The 24,802-nt window shown below is 35.0% G+C and overlaps 1 protein-coding gene across 1 annotated transcript in view; it reads left to right on the forward strand.

Moving 5' to 3' along the window:
* Positions 1-24,802, forward strand: part of LOC136038750 (syntaxin-12-like) — a 32,786-nt gene that overhangs the window by 7,786 nt on the left and 198 nt on the right. Inside the window, exons 2-6 of the mRNA XM_065722107.1 lie at positions 9,265-9,334; positions 14,559-14,809; positions 17,414-17,550; positions 19,647-19,802; positions 24,721-24,802. The exon at positions 24,721-24,802 is cut by the window's right edge and continues 198 nt beyond it. Coding sequence (XP_065578179.1) covers positions 9,265-9,334; positions 14,559-14,809; positions 17,414-17,550; positions 19,647-19,802; positions 24,721-24,802 — 696 coding nt within the window. The remainder of the gene's footprint in view (positions 1-9,264; positions 9,335-14,558; positions 14,810-17,413; positions 17,551-19,646; positions 19,803-24,720) is intronic.

Raw genomic sequence — 24,802 nt, forward strand, 5'->3', positions numbered from 1 at the left:
AGAGACAGTCTTATTATGCAGGCTATTCACCTTGTTAATGTCCATACGTTTTTGAGCATCTGTAATGTGGTAATCAAGGTTACCATTATAATTAGGCTGTATCAAGGGTGGATTGAGGTCAATGAAAATCTCCGGATTTGTGTCACTTGTTGTGACAGGTATCACTGGATTTAATCCTCTAAGTCCTTTATCAATATTCATTTGGTTTATGGACATTGCACTTTTTTATGGTCAGAGATGAAAGTGTTAATAACCTCATTCAAAATGGAATTATATGCAGGTTGATTTGCTAGATCGCTTTGGTGAATTGTCAAAAAATTGGAGATGAAAGTTAATGCATCCGTTAACTTTTCTTGTAAAACCAAGATTTTTTTAATATCTGGTTGTAAGATGGGGGGTGTAGGGACAGTGTCCGTTTGAACTGATTTATCAATGCTACAGTCAATTGTTTGACGAGTTGCATTTGTCTTCCCTTCAGAACAGCCTCGGCGCTGGGGAGGGACAAGGGAAATTGTAGGATCACACAAACTAGTGCCAGCCTTGTTAGAAACGGTTGGTTCTTCAGTCAATAGAGGAAACTGGCTGAGCAGAGTGTCTGGAAAATGTTTAGGGCTACTGAAGTCACTTAGAATGCTAAGAATCCTTCTTCTTTCAACAGGGGTACGGGGTGTCCGAGAAGTTCCACATGGGGGGATAGAAAGCACTGGAGAAGAAGTACAATTTACCTTAGACTTAGTAGAGCAATCTAGGCACATCCAGGAGTTATTCAAACTAGTGATTTCTATCCTAGCACACTTTTCAGTCCTTGCATGGAACCAAGAACTGCAATTAACACATTTGACTGCGTTTGAAGTAACCCGTAATCTGCATTCAGGACAAAATTGTTTTGATTTCGTCATTTAGTCTTGCAACACAGGTTTAAGCCTTACTTAATTGTAAGGTCTTAAAATGTCTTAACAGGTCAGAGACTGATGACTCAAAATAAAGATGTTCTGTATTGTTATGTCCAAGGTATAGGACTTTGCATTTTCATGTATTGAACTCTAGATACCAATTTGATGACCATTTGGATAGCTGTTTCTAACCTCTGTGCATACTTGACTGGCTTATATTTTTTGGGCCAGTCCTAGGAGCTTGCAATCATCTGCATATAGCATCAAAGGATTTTTAAACTAAGTTACACATTTGTATATGTACATGCTGAATAATCTAAGGCCCAAGATGAGGTTCTCCACTCCTGACTGGTTGCAATTCAGAAAAGACAACATTGCCATTGCAGTTGTACACCATTACTCTCTGATTTCTACTGATTAAAAAGGATTCTATCCAATCTACAGTATCTCTATGCACTTCATATGTCTTTAATTTTAGAAGAAGTAGTTGTTGTTGAACTTTGTTAAAGGCTTTAGCGTGGTTAAGCAATTAGTGGACCAATATCTGTGAGTCTGGTCACAAAATCATATGACTTAGTTAGGGGGGTATCAATTGAGTATCTTGTTTAAAACCATGTTTGCATTTGCTAAGCAGCTGATTTTTTTTTAGGTGGGAGACCAGTGTTTAGTTTATGATGGCCTCAAGTACTTTACATAAAACAAATATAAGACTTATAAGACTGATAGATCTAATGCTAGATTTCTGCATCTGCAATTGGTCAAGGGTAAATGAGAAACTATACTGTGTCTTATCATCTTAATTTGAGATTCTTCCAATCTGCAGCTATTTGATGGTAGGATAAAGTTTAATCAGAAGAACCAATCATGACCAATTGAATGCATCAACGATTTCAGGTCATTCAATTTGATAGCAGTTTGGTCAACATTATTATGAAGAACAGAAAAACCTCGACTTACAGACTATGTTTGTTTTTTACTCCTGGTAAGGAATAAGTGTTTGAATCGTGATTAGGGAGGGTCCACATTGTGCTGTTGTTAATTTAGTAGTCAATTCCAAAAATCAAATTCCGAAAATAAACTAGCTCAACAAATCAAGTTAAATCCAAAACTCTTTTGGAGGCATGCATCAACTAAAAAAACCAGGCGAACACTCAATTCCAGATTTTGGGAAAATGGACATGTGATATCCACACCAGAAAGTAAAGCAGAAGTCTTGAACAAACAATTTTCCTCGGTACTTCTTGATGGTCAGGATGTCCTACCCCTTGCACTCTCTTCTTATCCTATCACTACTGCTATGCCTGATATTGAATTAACTTAATCCATGGTGAATGAGAAACTTCTTCAATTAATGTAAATAAATCTAAAGTTCTTGACAATATTCATCCTCGGCTTCTCAAACATACTAAAGATATCCTTGCTGCCCCATTAGCTGTAATCTTCCAAAAGTCAATCAAAGCTGCACAACTTCCAGTGGATTAGAAAAAAGCATACATAACTCATGTTTTCAAAAAGGGAAAAGAAATTCTGCTGCAAATTACAGGCCAATCAGTATCACCTCTTCTGTTGTCAAAGTGATTGAAGGAATAGTTCATGATGCTATTATTAAACATCTTGAAAAGAATGGCATCCTTCACTGTTCTCAACATGGATTCCAAAGTGGTAGATCTGTTGACACAAATTTAATGCAATCGTACAATCTTGTTACAGATTTGATAGACAAGGGAGTTCCTGTTGATGTTGCCCTCTTTGACCTAGCCAAAGCCTTTGATAGGGTCTGGCACAGGAGACTGATTGTCAAGTCACGTGCTGCAGAAATAAGCAACCAAGTTGGTGGCTGAATTAAGACGTTTCTTGCTGAAAGGACTCAACAGGTCAGAATATTCACATTTCATGGAATGCTGATTTATTCCAATTCATTGCTAGTCAAGAGTGGTGTGCTGCAAGGTACTATCCTTGGCCCTACCCTCTTCAATATTTTATTAATGATGTCCCTAGTGTATTACACAATTATTTAATTTTGTATGCAGATGATTTCAAACTTGTTGGTGGTATCAGAGACAAACTTGATGCAGATATTTTTCAACACAATATAGATGAGCTTAATAACTGGGCAAATGCCTGGTTATTGAGCTTCAACACATCTAAATGCCCTGTCCTTCATTTTGGGGAAAATAACTTACGTTTTGGGTACACACTCAATGACCTACCACTTGAGGCTATTCACAAGGATAGAGATCTGGGTCTTTTGGTTGATGAGAAACTTAAATTTGATTCTCATGCTGCTATTGCTGCTTCATCAGCTAACCAGACCCTAGGAATAATAAAGAGAACTATCAGCAGCCACTCTCCAGGAGTCATGACAACCCTATATAAAGCTCTTGTTTGACCTAAACTTGAAGTTGGCAGGACACTTGCATCCCCTTCTTACAAAAAAGGCGAATTCACCCTAAAAGCAGTCCAAAGGCGAGCAACAAAATTGATTAGCAAATTCCAAACAGTCTCCTTTTGTGAACGTCTTTTTTGCCTCAAACTACCAAGCCTAACATATAGGTGCAAATGTAGGGATGTGACAACTGCCTTCAAATTTATTTTGACAAACATTGTCCCTGATTTATTCTTGTTTTCCACCATCTGTTCTACCAGATGTCATTCAAAGAAAATGTCATGCAGACTCCACCAGAGAAATCAGTTCTTTCCAAACAGAGTCACCAGCCTTTGGAATAGACTGTCAGAATATGCCATCTCTACAACTTGTCTCGACACTTTAAAATCAAGAGTGGATGCTGAATGGAGTGTTGTTGAGTGGAAATATGATTGGGAGGCCCATGAGTCTTCAACTCGTCTTTAATTCTTCATAGAGCCTACAAGGAGGAAACCCTTAGATTGCTCCAAGCTGCAATTTAAGGTAATTAGCTCTCAAAATCTTTTTCATTTTGGTGTATATCCTAACTGCATATAGACATTACTTCTCTGGGGGATTTAACACTTGAATTGTCTTCAGACCTTAATATAGTTACATTTTTACATGCTTATCTACTTAGGGCTCTAAATGTTCATTGCAATTGGTGTGGATACAACCCTAGGGTCTTCCTTGTTTTTTAAACAATTTTAAAGTTGCAAATGGCAAGGTTTGGCTCCCCTGTTGCAACCTGCCTCTCCAAATATTCTAAAAGCTGTCTGTATTTCTGTTTAGAACAATCATAATGAACTTGTATTGTTCATTTGTGTATATTAAATTAAAAAAAAACAAGTTTTTTTTAGCTGAAAGTAAGGACCAACATTAAAACTTAGAACGAACAGAAATTACTTCGTATATGAAAGGGGCTGCTTCCTCATCAACGCCCCGCTCTTTACGCTAAAGTTTGATTCTTTCTCTCAACTCTGCTTTAAAAAAAAAACTTTAGTATAAAGAGCGGGGCGTTGATGAGGAAGCAGCCCCTTTCATATACGAAGTAATTTCTGTTCGTTTTAAGTTTTAATGTTGGTCCTTACTTTCAGCTAAAAAAACTTGTTTTTTTTATTTAGTTTCTAAACGTTTTTGAATCAATGCATGTTTTGATTTTGGCTCTCTGCAGAGGAATAATTAACACGAAATATGCAAGTCTTTTTTTTTTTGCTATATGGCTTTCTCATAGTTTTGATCGAATGATTTTGAGAAAAAAAGGAGCGGGGAAGGAAGCCTAGTTGCCCTGTGATTTTTTGGTTACTTAAAAAGGCAACTAAAACTTTTAATTTTTTACGAATGTTTTTATTAGTAAAAGATAAACGTAACTTATAAATTAGCTTACGTAACGAACTTTCGTAATCTCATGTTTTTATCCCATATATGAGGGGTTCACCCCCTCGTCAGTGCATTGCTCTTTACATTAAAGATTAAATTTTGTCCCAATTTATTAAGAATGACGCCTGAATCACAAAAGCCGTAGAATAAATAGTTGAAATCACTAAAAATACTTTAGCGTAAAGAGCGAGGCATTAGGAGGAGGTGAGCCCCTCATATGAGTAGTAATTTCTGTTTGTTTTAAGTTTTAATGCTGCTCCTTACTTCCAGCTGTAAAAAACTTTTCATATTTATTTTTTCATTGTTTTTTTTTTTAATAATACTAGAAAATCCTGCGCTCCCTTCATGGAAATTTTCTTCCCCCATGACAAATTCCTCGATGGAAAGTTCCCCTAACATATCCCCCTCTTGTCAACCCCTCCCCCCAACCGAAAAATCCCCCTGAAAACGTCTGTACACTTCCCAATAAGCATTACTATATGTAAGCACTGGTCAAAGTTTGTAACTTGTAGCCCCTCCCACGGGGACTGTGGGGGAGTAAGTCGTCCCAAAGCCATAGTTATAAGGTTTTTCGACTACGCAGAATAAAATGACTATCTCATAATTTTGATCCGTTGACTTTGGGGAAATAACTAGCATGGGAGGGGGTCTAGGTGCCCTCCAATTTTTTTGGTTACGTAAAAAGGGCACTAGAACTTTTCATTTCCGTTAGAATGAGCCCTCTCGCAAGACTAGGACCACTGGGTCGATACGATCACCCCTGGGGAAAAAAAACTAAAAAAAAATAAACACATCCATGATCTGCCTTCTGGCAAAAAATACAAAATTCCACATTTTTGTAGATAGGAGCTTGAAACTTCTACAGTAGGGTTCTCTGATACGCTGAATCTGATGGTGTGATTTTTGTTAAGATTCTATGACTTTTAGGGGGTGTTTCCCCCTATTTTCTAAAATAAGGCAAATTTTCTCAGGCTCGTAACTTTTGATGGGTAAGACTAAACTTGATGAAACTTATACAATTAAAACCAGCATTAAAATGCGATTCTTTTGATGTAGCCATTGATATCAAAACTCCATTTTTTAGAGTTTTGGTTACTATTGAGCCGGGTTGCTCCTTACAGTTCATTACAACAAACTGTTTGAAAACACAAAGGATTTTCTATTGGATTTGGAGAGATGGATTTGGAGAGGTGAAAACAAGTGGCAAGGTATTGCTATTGATTGCACCAGTTACAATACTTAGATGCCAAAGGTTAGCTATTTGGTTACATGAAATTCCATACTCATCAGTGAAAAACTGTTTGACTGCCACTGAGTTGTCACTGGGCTCTTTTAAGCAATAAACCCCTAGGGTGTTCTTCTGTAATCTTTTTTCTCTAAGTAAACATACAATTTGGCACATGTCTGCTTCCAGTGACTGGTGAAAGCCTGAATCCGTGGCTTGGACCTCTGCCTCTGCACTACATTTAGAGGCCACATCTGTTTTGGTACTGTTTACTCTATCTTTAATGAGGTTCAATTCTGAATGGAATGTTTTCTGGTTGTACACTGGTATTAGAAACACCTGTCTGAAGGTCTTGCTTTAGATATTACTGTTTTAATATCTTGAACACTTGCAGTGGGCTTTAGAGCAGGCGTAGGATCTGCAGTATTGATTTCATTATAGTGTACACAAATCACTGTTCTCCTCCATTTTAGTTATAAGATTATATTCTGCATCAGATATTTTCAGGCAGTTGCCATTTTCAATAACTGTTGCAACTATTGCTTTGGAATTATCCTCAGGGGCTAGGGTCCAAAATAGACACTTGTCTAGATTCTCTCTTGGACCTCCCCTTGATTGTTTTAACTTTGGCAGCATTAATTTCAAGGTTTGGCTAAAAAAAAAACTCTTGTAGTTTTTGTATATTTGTTACTAATACTTGTCAGGTAGATTCTAGGCTCACTATCTGTTCTGTCATATGAATAGATTGCTGTAATGGAGAAATATGTTCTTTGGGCTATATACAGGACCATCAGGAGCAGGGGGGGGGGTTGTATTTGTGAGTGAATTGTTTATTGTATTTGGAAAGATCATAAAAAAAAGAATCAAGGACTGTGATCACCTTGTCCTTACTTTGCTTGTGAAATCTTGTATATATTTACTGTTTTTTATGTATCTTCAGGGCATATGTGGGACCATCAAAGGAGGGTGGGGGGGATTGTTCAAAATTAACCATAATATTTGGAAATAGCATAAAATAAGGAATCTAACTACTACTTTTGTTTGTTTTGTATTTATCCCTCAAAAAAGGTCAACCACCATATATTTACCCAGATACAGCCCTAGAAATGTATATAAAACTAAAAGGAAACGCTAAAGCAATTATATTCTCACTTTATATTATGTAGGATGTTTCTATTAATCAGATTACCTTCAATTGTTATCCACTTTTTAAATTATTACAAATAATATTAGTATCCAATTGCAATCAATCACTGGTGGTACCACTTTTTTTATAGTGTTCCCTTTAAAAAAAAGGCCATAGAAGACAATGTGACAAAAGAAATATAGTGTTTGATCCCTATTGAATATTTCTTCCAAATTTAGGCTAATAATTGCTGCTTGTAGTATATTGTAATAATTGTAGTATGTAATAATTGTTAGGCTAATAATAGTCAGCTTGTAAACAAGCCATAGGCAGGGCAAGTTTTTGTTTAAAGTCTGCAATTTTAAAGCTTTATTTGAAACAAACATGTCAATACCAAAGCAAATCTTTTATTGAAGCTTGTTTCAAATCTATAACATTGAAAATATGATTGAAAAAGGCTTGCAAAAAAAAGTTACAGTCAAGGCAAGTTCTTGCTTCAAGCCTCCAGTATTGAAAATATGCTTTATTTAAGCAACTAATTACTGTGTATGCATTTTTTCTTGAAAAAGGCCCCATAAACTTTTTTTTGAAAATTGGTAGTTTGAGATTTTCTGGCCTGAAAAAATTATCTAGATAAGGCAAAGTTTGGGAGAATTTGTTTAGAGCCTTAGTTTTGGAGAGGTATTTTTTATGTGAATGATATATCATTTTAACTTATATCATTTTTTTCAATATGGGTGATCATATTATTTTTGATATCTATGAGGCATTCAAAATTATACAAGCTGACAAATAACCCTGAACAGCTAAAGCAAATGGAATGGAACAAGCAACAACAAGAACCACATTGAGTCAAAAACAAGAATTTTGCACGATGAAATCTGCAGCTAGAAGACAAATCAGAATTACAATGGAATGAAGGAACATATTATTTTAGTACCTTCATCAAATGAGTAAGTAAAATTAATGCTGAGATTGTTGATTGCCTCCTAGAAGGATACAAATACTGTAAAAGTTATATTTCTCTGACAGATAAATAAAAAGGAGGAGTTGAATTTGTACCAGAATTTAATGAATCCAAACAGCTAAAGGCACAGAAAGAATCTCAGAGGTAGGAATGAACAAAAAAGAAGCATGACAAGATCTGTGATTAGAAGACATGCAACAACAAATCACAAATGAAAATGAGGGACAACATAAAGTCTATGGTTAGAACCCAAGCAGCAGTAAGAATCATATCAAATCATCAACAAATATGGTGTACAGCAAAAATCTGCAGTTAGAAGGGTAGTGGTAGCAAGAATCACAACAAATCCCCAGGAGAATACAACTAGAATAAAATATAAGATTCTGTGAAGGATAAATAAAAAGGAAAAGACGGTGGAATCTCTTAATGCAGTTGAAGTTGCCGATTTGCCACGTCATGACTTAAAACTAAAGAATAACCTGATTATTATGCTAATTTGTTGTTTGAGAATCACAAATATATACATGGCTGCCGAGTGCCAGGGACTAAGTGAAGCTTGGTCTCCTGGTACTGTGCTTGATGCAAGCTTGCAAAACATGCCCTGTGTAAATCATAGACTGAAGCTTTCTTCAAGTCTTCAACAGTGAAAGTATACTTGAAACAGGTTTGCAAAGCAAGCCAAAGGTATGACAAATCCTTCTTTCAAGTTGGCAATTTGAAAATATACTTGAATCAAGCATGTAAAGCTTGATTTAAAGTCTCAAATTTAGGAAGCTGTTAGGAAAAGTCTAAAAGTACTTTGTCAACTTCTTCTGAAAAAGGACACAGTTAAGACATGGCCTGTGTTTTTTCAAGAATAAGCAGTGGTCTAAAGCTATCACTGAGCAAGCTATCATTATTTTAGTTACAAAACCATTAAATATTTTTTAGACTACTTTGGGCAAAGATAATATGAACAAAATAGCAATTAAAATATCATTCTAGTCATTTTGAAGAATTGATAAAAGCTGATCTTCTTTTGATTTCTTTGGGATTTTCCTCATTCTTTCTTCTTTTCATGTTCATACAAGTGACATAAACAGATAGTGGAATGGCCTATAAAAAGATTTGTTTTTGGAACAGGGCTTGGAACAGGCACAAAGTTTAATCCTTTATTTATAGGGATTCTTATAGTTTGATATTAGTGAGGAGGATTCCCCCTGCCCCTTTTTGAGCAGGTATGATGTTTGTCATTTATTTTATTTAATTTTTTTTCTCTTTTTTTTGTAGTCAGTCAAATCCAGCAGCTATTTTCCCAAATTGGAACTCCCAGTGATAATCAACAGCTTCGGAGCAAACTGTAAGTAAAACTAGTTTTCATGATCTATAGCTTGCCTTTTTTTGATATAGACTTAGACAAAACTTGAAAATTTTGAAGTTCTGTTAATAGTTTATTTATGTCTTACACTAATTTGTAGATAGAATTCCACGTGTGATAAGTCAAACTAGCATTTCGAGTAAACATAAACTGTTGTGACAGTTAGAAATGAAATTAAGAAAAAAAAAATTATATGAAGGAATTTGACTAAGAAAAGAAAAACATTTTTTGTGTTTATATTTTGTATTATTTAAAAAGGGACTTTGGAGACGCCACATGAAAGAAATGATTTTGAGGAGTAATAAGTGTGTTTGAATGATGTTAGTCTAGTATCAAATGAATCGATTGTCAAAATATCCATGAAAAAGGAGGCAAGGGCAATCAATTATGTAACTTGCTGGTCATTCTTACCAACCAAGGTTGACATTTTGGTTTAAAAAAAAAAAAAAAACTTTAGGCTTGGCAGTAGAATCAGTAAAACTGACTAATTTATGATGCATTGTACATCAGTTTAAAATATCCCTTTCTTCTACCCAGTTCAACCCATGATGAAGAGGGTCCCCTCCCTCTCCCAAAACTTGATATCATTGTCTTATTTGTGGAAATTTGGTTTTGTGTTTAAGTTACAAGATATGAAAGTATATAAATATGTGCATATTCTCTAAAAAGTGTTTAATAAAGGTAGGAGCAAGGAGACTTCTGTTGTTGTTTTTCAACTTCCACCTGTGTTGTAACAAAATCTCAACCTTGGATTAGCTGGATTACCATCTATGGCTGATCCCCAGGCTCAGGGTGGCAATTATTTCATTTTGTTTAAAGGCACTTAAACCAATAAAAACAAACAAGCTGTGGCTAAAAATGATCCATGCTCTTGAGCTTTATAAGTTGCCTAAGAGTTTATTATAGCCTCTCTAAAGATAAATATTATCCTGTATTCTCACTTCTCCAACTTTGAATTTTACTGTAAACTTAAGAAAGGGCTTTTGGGCCTTAAATCTGATGTTAAGATTGTCTCTTGTAAGTGTTGGTGTAAGTTTGTAAGAATCAAAATCTGAGACTGAACCCCATATTGCAAGAAAATACTTTACTTCTAACAACAAATTTTTCCAGTATAATTAATAAGGTATAAGGATTAGCCTATTAATATAGAACATTTCTTAATGATCTAGATAGATACTGTTATTATCATGGGAGAACTTAACAAACTGAATCAAGGATTGGGGCATAAAGGCTTCCACAAAAAAACAGCTATACCTGCCCCCCATTGGGCGTGATTTTGAAATAGGGCTTGCTTTTCTCTTTTTTTCTCTTTGTAGAAGAACCTTCCTTGGTAGTTTCAAGGTGTCCACCATTGTTTTTCACCATCCCCAAAACCAACTCACCCATTTCAAACCAGCTTGGATAGGCAACGCTCGTCCTTAATAAGAGAAGGCTGAGCCACTCACCAGCCGTCAGCAGCAAGTACCACTTGATTCATAGAACTACTACTAGCTAGAGAACGCCTTTCTTCTACCTTGGATTGTTCCTCAATGGTCTTTTCTTGTACCATGATTGGCCTTTCATATGTCCAGGGAGATTGACTCTCCCCCTTCCTTGGTATGGTTTTGGCAGTCGTTACTGGCATAAATCCATCCAGCCTCAACAGTGTATTAAAGACAAAATCCATGATAGGCAGACAATAGGCAAGACGGCCAGTGGCTTTATGGTGACCGAATTTAGTAGTTGTTTGATCCATGTGTGCCCACTACTCTCAGGGAAGTATGAAAAGGTTGCCGCCACCCTAGATAGATCTCACTCTATTGTACATCAGTAATGTAAGCATTTTTGACATGTGTTGTTAAAATGGTGAGTAAGGTCGTTACTACCCAAAATGTTTGGGGGGGGGGTGAGGAATTCTACAGATTGGCTGGTCATTTTTACCGACAGTTTTATAAATAATTAGCAGAATGTCTGTTTTGAATACGGTACGTAAAATCGCTGTATGAGTCAGTAAAACCGCTGCATTTCCCAACCGAGATTGAGATCTCGGTTAATGTCATATCACTATTTCCATGCTCTTTTTTTAACCAATTTGAAAATTGTGGCACCATCTGTAAAATTAAAATCATTTTCAGAAATGGTAAACTAGATGAAGCTAATAAACTAAGAAAAGCAATTAAAAAGGAAATACGTAAATCTTTCCGATCCTACTACAAGAACAAGGGCAAAGAAATGTTTACCAATAAACCAAAAAAATGCTAAAAAGTTGTGTTGTAGGAGTCTCGATCAGCTTGATTTCAACCTACCTGAATCCCCAGAAATTACTGCTAATAATCTTAACAAGTTCCTTTCTTCTACTATCCTTCTACATTACCTACTGATATTCTCCCACCTGCTTTCCCCTCCATATTTACGTCTCAGATCGAAAGAAAAATTGGGAAACTACGAAAAACAAGAGTCTGCCCTTTATATAACCCCCGTTTCCTCTTATTAGTGTTTTCACTGACTTTCTCTCAAAGCCCTTGTCTGTTATTTTCAATGAGATTACTGAGTCTGGCCAATATCCGCAAATTCGAAAATAGGGTTTCATAACCCCCTTGAATAAGAAAGACGGAAAATCTAGTTTTGAAGTGGTTCGTCCTATTTCACTCACTCATATATTCTCTAAACTATATGAAGGATTCCTTGCGGATTGGCTAAAAGAGATACCTTTTACTGACCTGAGACAATTCGGGAACATCAAATCCGCTTCTAATTCCTATTACCTTGTTTTTCTTATTGACTCAATTGGAAAAATTTTCGAAAAACCTAACTACTGGCTAAATTTAATTTCCATTGACCTTCAAAAAGCATTTGACCTTGTTAATCACAATATTTTGGCTGAGAAACTTGTAAATGATTTCAGTATTGATCCTTTCCTGGTTAAATTGGTTGTCTCCTTTTTATCAAATAGATCACAGGTAGTCAAATATAGGAATCATTATTCCAGTCCCCTCCCTGTGGATAATGGAGTACCCCAAAGTACTCTCCTAGTTCCCCTCCTTTTTTCTGTTATGATAAATAACCTCGCTAAGGAATTTCCCGACAGATGCAAATTTGTGGATGACCTAACGGTTGTTGAAAACTGCTACCGAAACTTAGTAAGTAACCCTATGAGTATCCTCAATGATATTGCAGATGACGCTGCGGTCTTGGACATGAGAGTAAACCCCTCTAAATCTATGAAAACGGCAATATGTTCCCTCAAAACCTTACCCCTTTTCCTCAACCATATCCTCCCAAATATTTCTGTGTCTTCCTTTAAATTATTCGGGGTTACAATGTCCTCTAATTTAAAGTACAATATTCTCGTTAAAGATACTGTCCATAAAGCTGATCCGTCCATGTCTCTCCTTAAGCTAAATTTAACGTTCCCCCATCCTATTCCTTACGGATCTGTTTCCTTTGTCCGTCTGCATGTTGAATATGCCTGTCCAGTTTGGCATCCTGGCATCTCCCGTGATGAATCAGAAAAAATAGAACCTATTTAAAAAAGAGCCCTGAGAATAATTTTTAAAGAAGCTAAGTTACCATCCTCGCTCCTTCTAAAAAGGCCAAGCTGGAAACTCTTGAGCACAGGAGAGGAACGTTTTGCCTCCATTTTGCAAAGAATGCAATAATAAACCTTTGTACAGAAAAGATTTTCCCCAAAAGACACTCCCCATCCAGACACTGCCTGAACCCGTTCCTATCTTGTCCCCCATCCGCTGCTTAACCTCCAGGCATGAAAAAACCTTTATCCCCTTCATTACTGATAAAATAAAACGATTCTTTTGTTTGATTCTTTTGTTCCCTCCCCTTTGTTTATATGTTCTCTTTCAAACCTTTTTAACGCTAATTTTATCTCACTCTTTTTTAGGTTTTTTTTTTAACTTTTTAACTTTCTGAAATATTTGCCACTTAATTTTTTTTCTTTTCTTTTTGACTAATGAATGGCTTTGCCTTTCTGATTTTGTTGTTCTTGACATTATTTAGCCATTTTTTTGTTGTTGGCCTTGTTTTATGATTCTTTTTGTTTTCATGGCTTTATGACTCCGAAATACGAATTCGGTCCTTCGGGACTTGTGACAGTCAATTTTCAAAATTGAATATCTTATCTAAAAAACAGTCACGGCGGGAGTCGGTAGAACTACTGATTTTACCGACCAAGATTGAGATTTCTGTAAATGACATGTCAGTATTTCCGTGGTCTTTGTTAACCGAACAAAAATTTTGGCGGGCTTAACCGAAAAAAATTGGCACGATTTTACCGACAAAATTTTTTTTACCGAGTGCCCTAAAACATTGGGGAGCCCCCCCCCCCATACGTGACTGCCCTGGTGATGAGGATAGCCTTTTCTTATTCTTGAAATGAAGACAAGAAAAGTTATAAAATAGTTTTTAATGGAAAACTTTAAAATGGACACTACTATCTATCTTTCTGGCTACTAACCCATCTCTTTTAGATAAAAACTTTGTTTGAAAAATTTAAGGGTATACTATTCATTGTCCAAGAGTAGTTCCTATATGGTTGACAAAAGTGTGAGTTTTTGGTTTTTATGAAGTTATTGTATGTGCACAATTTTTTAATCTTGAAATATATATTTTTTTTCTGGTTTTGTTTTACCACGAAAGATCCAATCCATATGGGCTATTCAAAATACACGATGTACAGCCAATGTTATTCCCTATTTGAAGATGGAAATCAAGCCCCAATGATCTGTCAGTTTTGCCATGTAGTTTGATGTCTTTGTGTTCAGTTTAATTAATGAACTAATCTATATTTACTATGTTTTATGTCAATGTTATTTATTCTCTTCTTATATAGAACTAGCTAAAGAACCTATCAGAGAACAGGAATTGTAAAGAAAAAAAAATTATGACATACACTATTTTGGGAGGAACAGAGAAAACATTGTTTGCTTTTTTCTCGCAAACAAAATTGTAAGTCTTCTTGCACATCTTGCCCCCTCCCCTCCCCTGAAAAATACAAAATTCGTCACTTTTTAATATTGTTTGACATCAGGCGTAAGAAATTAAAAGCGTATGCTCCATCTGGTTTTTAGAAACCAAATGACCTTATAAACAGTAAAAGCTCGCTGGAGAACACACTTGCTTTTAGGCTTCAGCTACCCATTACATTACACAGAAGCCAGATTAGTTGTAGAAACTTACCAATTATATAGATAGAGATGTTTTAACTTTACAGACAGCATCTTCAGCATTATACTGGTCAGGTGGCAAAAGAAACTAGCAAGCTATTGAAAGATCTATCAAACTTGCCTCAGCCCTCCAGTGCAGGAGAGCAAAGACGTTGGAAACTCCAGAAGGATAGGCTTACAAGTGAATTTACCACTGCTCTCAATGCATTTCAGTCATCACAAAGAGCCACAGCATCCAAAGAGAGGGAGGAGATTAGAAAAACAAGAGCCGCATCATCAAACCTTTATGGACCATTTGGTAGGAGATATTTCTTATTAACAGTAACGAACTTACACAGAATTAAATTAAATAAGCAACATTATTGATTCTTTAGAGCCAAATTTTTGGTGCCATTAATTATTTTGTTAAGTAAATTATTTATATTGCTGCTTATAGATATTTTACATTTTGTAAGAATTCTTAAAGAACGATGTTGCCTCATGTGTTAAGTTTTAGTGATCTTTATAGACTGTCCTGCCTAATTTAAGCTCTATAAGCAGGTTGGCTAAGCTTAGTGAAGGTGATCGAAACAAATCATGGTATACTGTGCAATAAATTTCTTTATGTATAGAAATAGTTACTTCTTATTTGATCTTAGTTCTAATAGTCCCTTTTCATCATTGGATATGTTAATTTGAACATAAAATTATATCATAAATAAAATTAGGAAATATATTCAAAATCCAAAATTTTAGTCAGCATTAAAGTGCTTTGATTAAAAATGAATAATTTCAGCATTGTTAGTCACAATGATGAAATTTAAGCTGTTAGAAATGGAATTAGAATTTTAAATTTAAAATGGTAATAAAAATCTAAATCTTTCAAAAGTCTAATTTTCATTATGACAAATAAGTTTTGTCCACTTATACGTCAGAAAGCACAAAGGGTTTGTTGTAAAAAGCTTGCAATCGCTGGTGATGGTGAAGAAAGGAGGAAGATTAATTGTAGCTAATCTGAGTTACGAGGGTGATATGGAATAAAGTCGTGTAATGCTAGTTTAAAAAGAATAGCAAAGATGACCAGAAAGCTATAAGCTATTCACTTGGTGAAAAAGTCAAAATTTTGTCGTATCACATTTACTATAGGTGCACAGGGTTCCAAATTTTAGAAATTATATGAGAGAATTTTTCCGGAGCAGGAGTAATGGCAGTGTTGAAAACATTGAAGCATACATCTTTCAACCCAAAATTTTTTACTTTTGGTGGGGTGATACTTAGTCAATTTTAGCTAGGTGACCCCTCTTGTGTTCAGATAGCTTTTAATTAATTTCTTCATGTATATTTTTACTATTCTTTTTTTATGTTCTGTTGATTTTTATCTTTCAACGCTTTTTATGAGCTTGGCTATGCCAAAGGTGTCATAGTCCGATTACTTTTGGTAAGCAGTATATTCCAAAAAGCTAAATACCAGTAAACTTACTTGGAGCTAAGTGGATTACTTCTTCTTATAAAATTTTTGTAAAATTTTTATCATAATGAGCAATTTTTTCTAGTATAATTTCATTTATTATCATATAAACTTTTAAAAAATCGAATAACTTTTGCTTCTTCCAAAAGCTTGCAGTCAATCACAAATTTGATTTGCGGAAAGATCTCCTAAGGCAGTTATATTTGAAAAAAAAAAATAGATGCTATTTCTGGAATTAAAAAAAGTAATCAAGACCACGGCAGCCCAATAGAACAGTAGCGTCATCTGCTGAAACTCTTTTACACCATGCTATTGGATTAGGGCTTCTTGAGCCCATTGACCTGCTTACTTTTTTGTTTTTATTGATTTTTTACGTAATTCACAGTTTTTTTTTTGTTTTTGTTTTTTTCAAAGTGATTCACGTTTATCTCTCTGACTTTTATTCTCTTGGAGAGTAAAAGCCTTGCATTATTCTTGGAATAATTTTGGATTTTTTTTTCTCCAAAAAAGTGCAAGTTTGAGCGGTTTTGAGGATAACCTTTATCTTATAAGATGATGTTTTGTTGTTTTTTGTTTTTTTTTTTTAGTTCTTAAATGTTCATATAAAAATACAAGATATTAGTCCGCTGTTAGCTACAAGGAATGAATGGAATAAATAAGATTTTAGGTTTATTGGTGAAGATTTTGACTCTTCTCAGATTTTTTTTTTTTACTATGTAGCCTTTAAGAATTTCTTTCTAAAATATACACAAAAGAAAAGGAGGTAATAGAGGTCCAAAATTTCCTAAAGAATGAAGAGATTTCAAACCCAATTGTAATGAGTTTAAGGTTAAAACCGAGGCTAAAATTCTATAGGATTGTTGAGCTTCAGGATATTCTTGGATTTCCCTCGTTTCTAAAAATTGTCCGTGAGATATGGCAGCATACTGAATCCTCATGCTAAAAAGGCAGGTGAATTAAAATGTGTCGGTTAAAAAGGTTTTCTGCGTAATATATAAATGGAGTTTAGATCAAAGAGAGTTCTAATTTAATAACGGTTAATTTTGATTTTTTTTTTTTTTTTTTTTTGAGTAAATGGCCATGACAAAACTTAGACAACGTGGAGAAATAACCAATTGCTGAAAAATAGGTGACCTACGATGAGAAGTTTTTTTTAAGATTAGATGGAATTAAGATGAGGAGTTTTTCGTTTATTGGTCGATAACATAGCTTAGAATCATCGGACAAATTCCAAAGATTATTGGACGAATATACTTGCAATCGTCATTTAGACCCATTTCAATTTGGTCTTACATACTATAAAATGTTGAAGGTATCGTCTTTTAATTATGAAGATAAATCCTTAGAAGTTGTTTCAAGTTATAACATAGCCAGTTTTTTTTTTTTTTTTTTCGAGAAATAGTACATATGTCTCTTGGAAATTTAGTTATACTTTTTTAATGATTCTATTATTAGGTGATGAAGCTGCTGCGTCCGGTGCTTTGATCCAGTTGGATGGAACTCCAAAGCGTAGTCAAATGCAAGCTGTATTACAAGATGAAGCTGAGTTAGAAATCCTTCGAGAACGGGAACGAGCTATAAGACAGTTGGAGGTAATCTACTTCCTTCCTTGAATTGTTTTCATACTTCTCTACTCACTGAATATATTGCAGCCACCCTATATTGTTTACCACCAGGTTGGCAACAAGAAATGTCAACCTGGTTGTACCCAAGCGAAAATTTCCCACTTGGCAACCTATATTGTAATATTGTTGACAGGCTGGAATTTAGGCTGGGTGTTGTTTTTTTTTTTTTCGGTAATATATGCTGTTATGGTTTGGACTTGGTAAATTGTAAATGTTCATTGAAAACAAAATCAAACTTTCGATTCCTTATAAGTCAACTGCAGAAAAACTAAGAACAGTGAGAATAATTCTTTGGTCTATACAAGCTAATAATTTTCTATTTGTAAAAATTCCATAATAATTTATTTGTAAAAAAAATTACTTACTTAAGAAAATGTCACTTTGACGACGTTTTGAGGTTGGTAAGTTTTTGCAGCTCATCGGCAAGCCTATGAAGGGATAATGAAACAGAAATCTTGGAAAACTTTTAGAGTGAAGAGATTGGGACAAAACTTGATCGGAAGAATAAGCACAAGTTCTAGATAAGTGATTGACATAATTGGAAGGGATCCGCTCTCTTTGGGTGAGTTAGGGGGATTTCCAGTGCTTTGACGAGTTCGGTGCTTCTGGACGTGCTAGGACGATGAAAATTTTTAGGCGTGTTAGGGACCTGCACAAATTGACTTGATAACAGTCGTTTCTCCGATTCGACCATCTGGAGGCTGGAGGGAGTGGAAAAAAAATGAGGTATTTTTAGCTTACGAATGGGCGGTCTGATCTTAAGGAAGTTTGATATTTAGAAGAACCTCGTGTCTCAGAGCTCTTATTTAAATCCCGACCGTATCCGGTGATATTGGGGGACTTGGAGGGGAAACGGGACATCTTGGAAAACCCTTAGAATGAAGAGATCGGGATGAAACTTGGTGGGAAGAATAAGCACAAGTCTTGGATACATGATTGAAATAATCGGACTGAATCCACTCTCTTTGGGGGAATTGGGGGGGGGGGGTTAACTCGGCAAAATTAGAAAAATTGAGGTATCTATAACTCAAGAACGGGTGACCGGATCTTAATGAAATTTAATATTTAGAAGGGACTCTTGTCTCAGAGCTCTTATTTTAAATCCCGACTGTATCCCATGACATCGGGGGAGTTGGAAGGGGAAACAGAAGATCTTGGAAAACGCTTAGAGTGGAGAGATCGGGATGAAACTTGGTGGCTAGAATAAGCAAATGTCGTAGATACGTGATTGATGTAACCGGAATGGATCCGCTCTCTTTGGGGGAGTTAGGGGGGTCCATTGCTTTGGTGAGTTCGGTGCTTTTGCACGTGCTAGAACGATGACAATCGGTAGGCGTGTCAGGGACCTGCACGAATTGACTTGACAAAGTCGTTTTCCCCGATTTGACCATCTGGGGGGCTGAAGGGAGAGGAAAAACTAGGAAAAAATGAGGTGTTTTTAGCTTACGAGTAGGTGATTGGATCTTAATGAATTTTGATATTTAAAAGGACCTCGTGTCTCTGGGATCTTATTTTTAAGTCCTGACCGGCATTAAGACTCTGATTTTCCTTTTAAATCAATCTATTGATTCTTAGATTTTTGCTAGAGCTCATCGTCACAAGTGCCATATGAGCTTTTAAATCTTGTTTCTAAATAGAGGCAATTGTTTCATCGAATAAATGGATGGTACTGAGGTATTTGTAATGGGATTTTAGATTGCATGCTCCATCTCTCTAGTGTTCAAACTCGGCTTATTTTGTTATCTTGTGTTCTAATTTTGCCCTGAAAAGGTATTGATGAATACAGCTTTTTTCTTATGTTTCCCAGCAGATGACCTTAATCGTAGATATTCAAGAAATGGACTTGTATTTCTCTTTTTGCAAAATTTACAGTTTCCAGTCGTTCTCTATAACGAATCATGTCCCTAAGCTGCCGTTCTAGTGTTATTTTTGGCTGGTTTTGATATTCGACTATGACTAGTTAATAGCTATAGCAATTACTTACTAAGCAACTATAACCAAGGCTAATTATTTTGTCAATGATTTTGCAGCCTAATAATTTCGACATTTAATTTTGTTTTCAGTCAGATATTGTAGATGTTAATACAATTTTCAAAGACTTGGCAACCATGGTTCATGAGCAAGGTGAAATGATTGATAGCATAGAAGCTAATGTGGAGTCAGCTACAATGCGAGTTGAGGAAGGGACAAATCAATTACGAACAGCAAGCAACTATCAGGTAATTCATTTTGGGGTAAAAGTGCAGAATATTAGCTTTTTGCCAGCTTGGAATGTTATTTTGCTCATTAATGCATCAACATCCTAAATTAGGGCCTAGATATCTGTTTGTAAGTTCCTATCTCTATCCTTCCGTGTTCGGGAAAAGGGTTTATACGTTTTTTGTAGTTTTGATTAAAAAAAAATCAGGTCTGGCTTAAAGTCAGCTTTTCTGGGACCCTATGCATTGGCAGTTATAGAAAAGAAGTTTCACCTGATAATTGAATGCTTGAATTTAGTTTAAAAATTTAATAAGAATTTTGGTTTGATTCGAATAATAATTAAATACTGAGATTGAATGAAAAAAGAGTAACAGAAAACGATTTAGTGCTAGGTCGCCAGGACATTCACTAATAGGTAAACTAATAGAAAGCACGGAGAAAGTTACCAACATCCCAATATTTTTTGATTTGCATTAGGATGGGGAGGGGGCTGGGATACAGGTTAAATTGGAGGCAACAGTGAAAATCATTTTGGAAATTTTCTTAATGTAATGAACTAAGAATTGGGTTATCATAGCGTTCAATTCAGAAATACGTAAACTGAGCTTCTGGCTTAGAAGGGGAATCTTGCACAAAGACTACCAATTTTATATTTGTCTTCCCTTTAATTTCGTCTAAGGCCAGCACCCCTAACGACTGGACATAGCCTTAAGTAAAGAACTAAATTTACTGATTTTGTTGTTTTGCCTTCTTTTTTGTATTTATTTCGATAACGGGACAGTTTATCTGCTCTTCCAAACAAAACACTATAGAAACGAGGTTCTTACTCCATCGCACTAAAAAAAATATAATAATTTATAATTGATTTATATAATAATTTATAATTATATAATAATATAATAATTAATTAATATAATAATATAATTATATTATTATAATATAATTATATATAATATAATATAATATTATATATAATATACTATATATATTATAAATATATTATATATAATATAATATAATTTATATTATTTAATAATTAAAAAAAATTTGTTTTAAGATTTGGTTCCAGATTGACTGCATACCTGCCCCTCCTCGCCCATCCTCGCCCTTTACTACCTGAATATGACACTAAACAATATATGAATATTATGCGACTTTGTTACTTTTCACTATTTGTTTTTTTTTGGTTTGCATTATTGTTTAGTTGGTTCTTTATGCTAAATTGAAAAAACAATTACAGAACTTTTGTACATACCCAGTGTCTATATCCCTTCTCCCTTCATTACTGGGAGGGGGCCTTGATGCAAGTAAACTGGAAGTAACTCTGAAAACCCAGTAAATATAAGTTTTCTGACTGTAATGAAGTTGGAATTTGGTATAAAAAAAAGTTTTTTAATTTGCTATGTACAATCTGGATGCACCACTCGATGCATCTTTTTGAGCCCTTAATGTGATATCCATGCCTTTTTTTTCTTTTTTCTTTTTTTGCTCAAACAACTAAGATTTATAACTAAGATAACTTACTAATCAACTCTAAATCCGTTGCTAAGTGGATATTTTACAGTCATATATTTCAAAAGCATGGATTAGAATTAAAATAGCTAATTATATATCTTAAAATTTCGCTATTTTATTATATGTTTCATTTTTATTAGCAGCTTCTTCTGTTTGCCATCGCAACTTTACTACAAAGTTTAGTGCTAAAAAATTTAGGAAATCGTTTAATAAATTGACATAGTTTTATGATTTATAAAAGGTAAAGTTTCTCAGATTCGATATTTAATCATGTATGTAGCGTGTATGATTAATTATAAATATTAGTATATATTTGATTGTTATATGTATTTTATTTAAGCTCGATTCTGTGACAGTTTTTTTTTTTTTTTTATTAACTTATGGCCCAATTGCATAGAATCGTTCAACCTTTCAAATAAGGAAGAAATGGAGCTGGGAAATATCTTCCCAATAGTGAAATAGGGTTCATATTTGAGTTGTAGATCCATCTTTGAAAGCCTAAATCTTTTCTAAATATTTTGATTTTTGGAGACGTTAGGGTTTTGTTTGGGTAGGGGTTGAGTTAGTAACTCGAAAAATATTCCCAAACCCGAAATTTGGACTATGCTCTCCATTCGTTGAAACTTTGATTTACAAACTGTCTCTCATCTTTTCCCTTTTTTCAATGTCGCGGGCCCCCTTTGTAGAATATCGTCCACTTTGTTTCTGCGTGGATATACTTATAAGTATATCTTACTTATTTTATTAGATCAGTAAATCTTACTGATAAGCGAGACTAACGATTTGAAATCCAAAATTAGAATCCGGCTCAAGGATTATCAATGAAAATTAAGTTTCGTAGTCCTATTGTAAATGAATATAAATTTTTTAGTATTCACTTCCCAAGTTACAATCCAATCGTAAACGAAAAATTCACTGAGGAATACAATTGAAGCTTTTCCTGGGGGGGGGGGGTCGATGATAAAATATTGGAAAATAATGTAACTTTTATTGTCAATCGAAACTGGTATTCAACATTTTCCTTATCTAAACAATTATTTCGAAAGTTCTGAGCAATCATTAAAAAAAATACTTTCCGAATGAATGATTGAAAAAATGGGTAGGAACATTTTCTGGTGTTGTTTTGCGTTCGAGTTCAAATGTGATTTCATTTTATATTTATTTTTTTGTCCAAAATGCCGAAATTCTGTAACATCAAAAAAAATGTTAGATGGAGAGTGGCATTCATACGGTGATTTAGAGGCATGAAAGGGTTAAGTAGGTGAATTTAAGTATTAGACTACTTTCATAACTTAAATGGCGTAAAATAGTAATAATTTACCTATTAATAACCTCGTATGTAAAGAAGATACCATTATTTAACAATATTGTAAGAAAGTTTGTTTAGGCTAATTAAAAATAAAAAATAAATCTAATTTACAGTTTACTTTTATTTAAAGATAATACTTGATGGTGGATTCGTCTTGAAAATCGGGACATTTTTATTTAATTGGCTCACTTTGATTCTAGGAGAATTGACAAAGCTATAAGGTGGTGAATTGCATATTTAGCTTCAGCATAAAACTACTACTACTACTACTAATAACTCACTGCAGCACCAAGCCGCCTGAGGCCAACACAGCTACGCACGCTCCTCCTCCAACCTAATCTATTTAAAGCCTCCCTCTTTACACCCTCCCAGGAAGTTCCCATTTCCTTTAAATTCTTATTTATGACATCCTCCCAACCCAGACAAGGACGACCTGCTTTCCGTGTAGCCCCAGACGGTTGGCCAAAAAGGACAATCTTCGGTAATCTGTCATCCTTCATCCGTAGAACGTGGCCTAGCCATCTCAACCTTTCTTTCATTATAGCCCCAGAAAGCGGGATTGAACCACACTTTTCGTACAACCTACTGTTTGAAATACGGTCAGTCAGCCGGGTACCCAGAACAATCCGTAGGCAATTTCTCTGGAAAACATCTAGTAAATTTTCATCTGCTTTTCGGAGTGTCCATGCTTCAGAGCCATATTTGACCACTGTCATCACTGTAGCTTCCAATATTCTAATCTTGGTTTGTAGGCTTATCTTTCTATTCTTCCAAACTTTTTTTAACTGTGAAAAAACACCCTGAGCTTTAGCTATTCTACTTTTAACATCTTCACTGCTCCCACCATCTTTACTAATAATACTACCAAGGTAACTGAAGCTCCCAACCTGATCAATCTTTTCGTTACCTAAGGTCACCTGTTCATCTTCACTTATTCCTAACCTTAGTGACTTAGTCTTCTTAACATTAATTTTCAAGCCTATTTTAGCACCCTGAACTCGTAAAACCTCTAAAAATTCATTCATTTTGCTCACACTTTCATCTAATATGCTTAAATCATCAGCATAATCTAAGTCCAGGAGCGTTCTTCCTCCCCATTTGATTCCATGGTCTCCAATTGCCTTTCCTGTGCTCCTTAAGACGAAGTCCATCAAAATGATCCATATAAAGGGGGATAGAACACAACCCTGCTTAACTCCTGATTTAATACAAAACCAGTTGCTAACCTCATTTCCTACCTTAACCGCAGCAGTATTATTCTCGTACATAGCGCAAATCACTTTAATGTATTTTTCTGGTATACCATATAACGATAAGACCTTTGTTAACGCTGTTCTATCAACAGAATCGAAAGCTTGCTCATAATCGATAAAACTAAGGACCAAAGGTGTTTGACAACGAAGGGACTTCTCAATTATTAACCTAAGAGTGAAAACATGGTCGACACATCCTCTACCTTTTCTAAAACCGCATTGTTATTCCCTTAAAACTTTGTCTACAGCATGTCTCAGTCTAAAAAGTATCATATTACTCAGTAATTTGCTACCTACAGAGACCAGACTAATGCCTCGATAATTCCGACATTCACTCTTGTCACCTTTCTTATACAGTGGTTTAATTAAGGTTTTCCTAAAATCATTGGGTACTTCCCCTTTTTCAAAAATCATGTTCATAATCTTCAGTAGCTTATTCCTAACCTCAGAGCCACCATATTTAAGGAACTCATTAATCATGCTGGTGCTAAAAGCACAAAGAAATGGTTTCCTACTGAAAAACTACGTTTCTCAGTGTTATTAGCTGTTGATTACAGTGCACCCACTATTCCCGAATTTTTCGTGGTTTCCTCGAATGAAAATTGGGTCTTCCGAATTATCCCTCAAAAAAAAAAGTCTGTAGATATACGAACGTTAACACGAAGTGAAAATTACTGATTTTTGGGGAAATTTGGTATTTCTTTAGGGGAATTAAGGGATAATGAAAGCATTGGTTGATTGTTGTTGCGCGCAATTCCACGCAATAAGGAAGCACTGTACGCAATACTGGTTGCAAATATGCAATACAAAAAAAATAAATTTTTGATTGAATACAAAAATTATCACTGACTTTATTTTCAGACAAAAGCACGCAAGAAAAAGGCGATTCTTCTTGGGATTGGAATCCTTATTTTAGTGATACTCATCATAGTGATTATAGTTG

The sequence above is a fragment of the Artemia franciscana genome, chromosome 18 (genome assembly GCF_032884065.1).
Source record: "Artemia franciscana chromosome 18, ASM3288406v1, whole genome shotgun sequence".
Lineage (NCBI taxonomy): Eukaryota > Metazoa > Arthropoda > Branchiopoda > Anostraca > Artemiidae > Artemia > Artemia franciscana.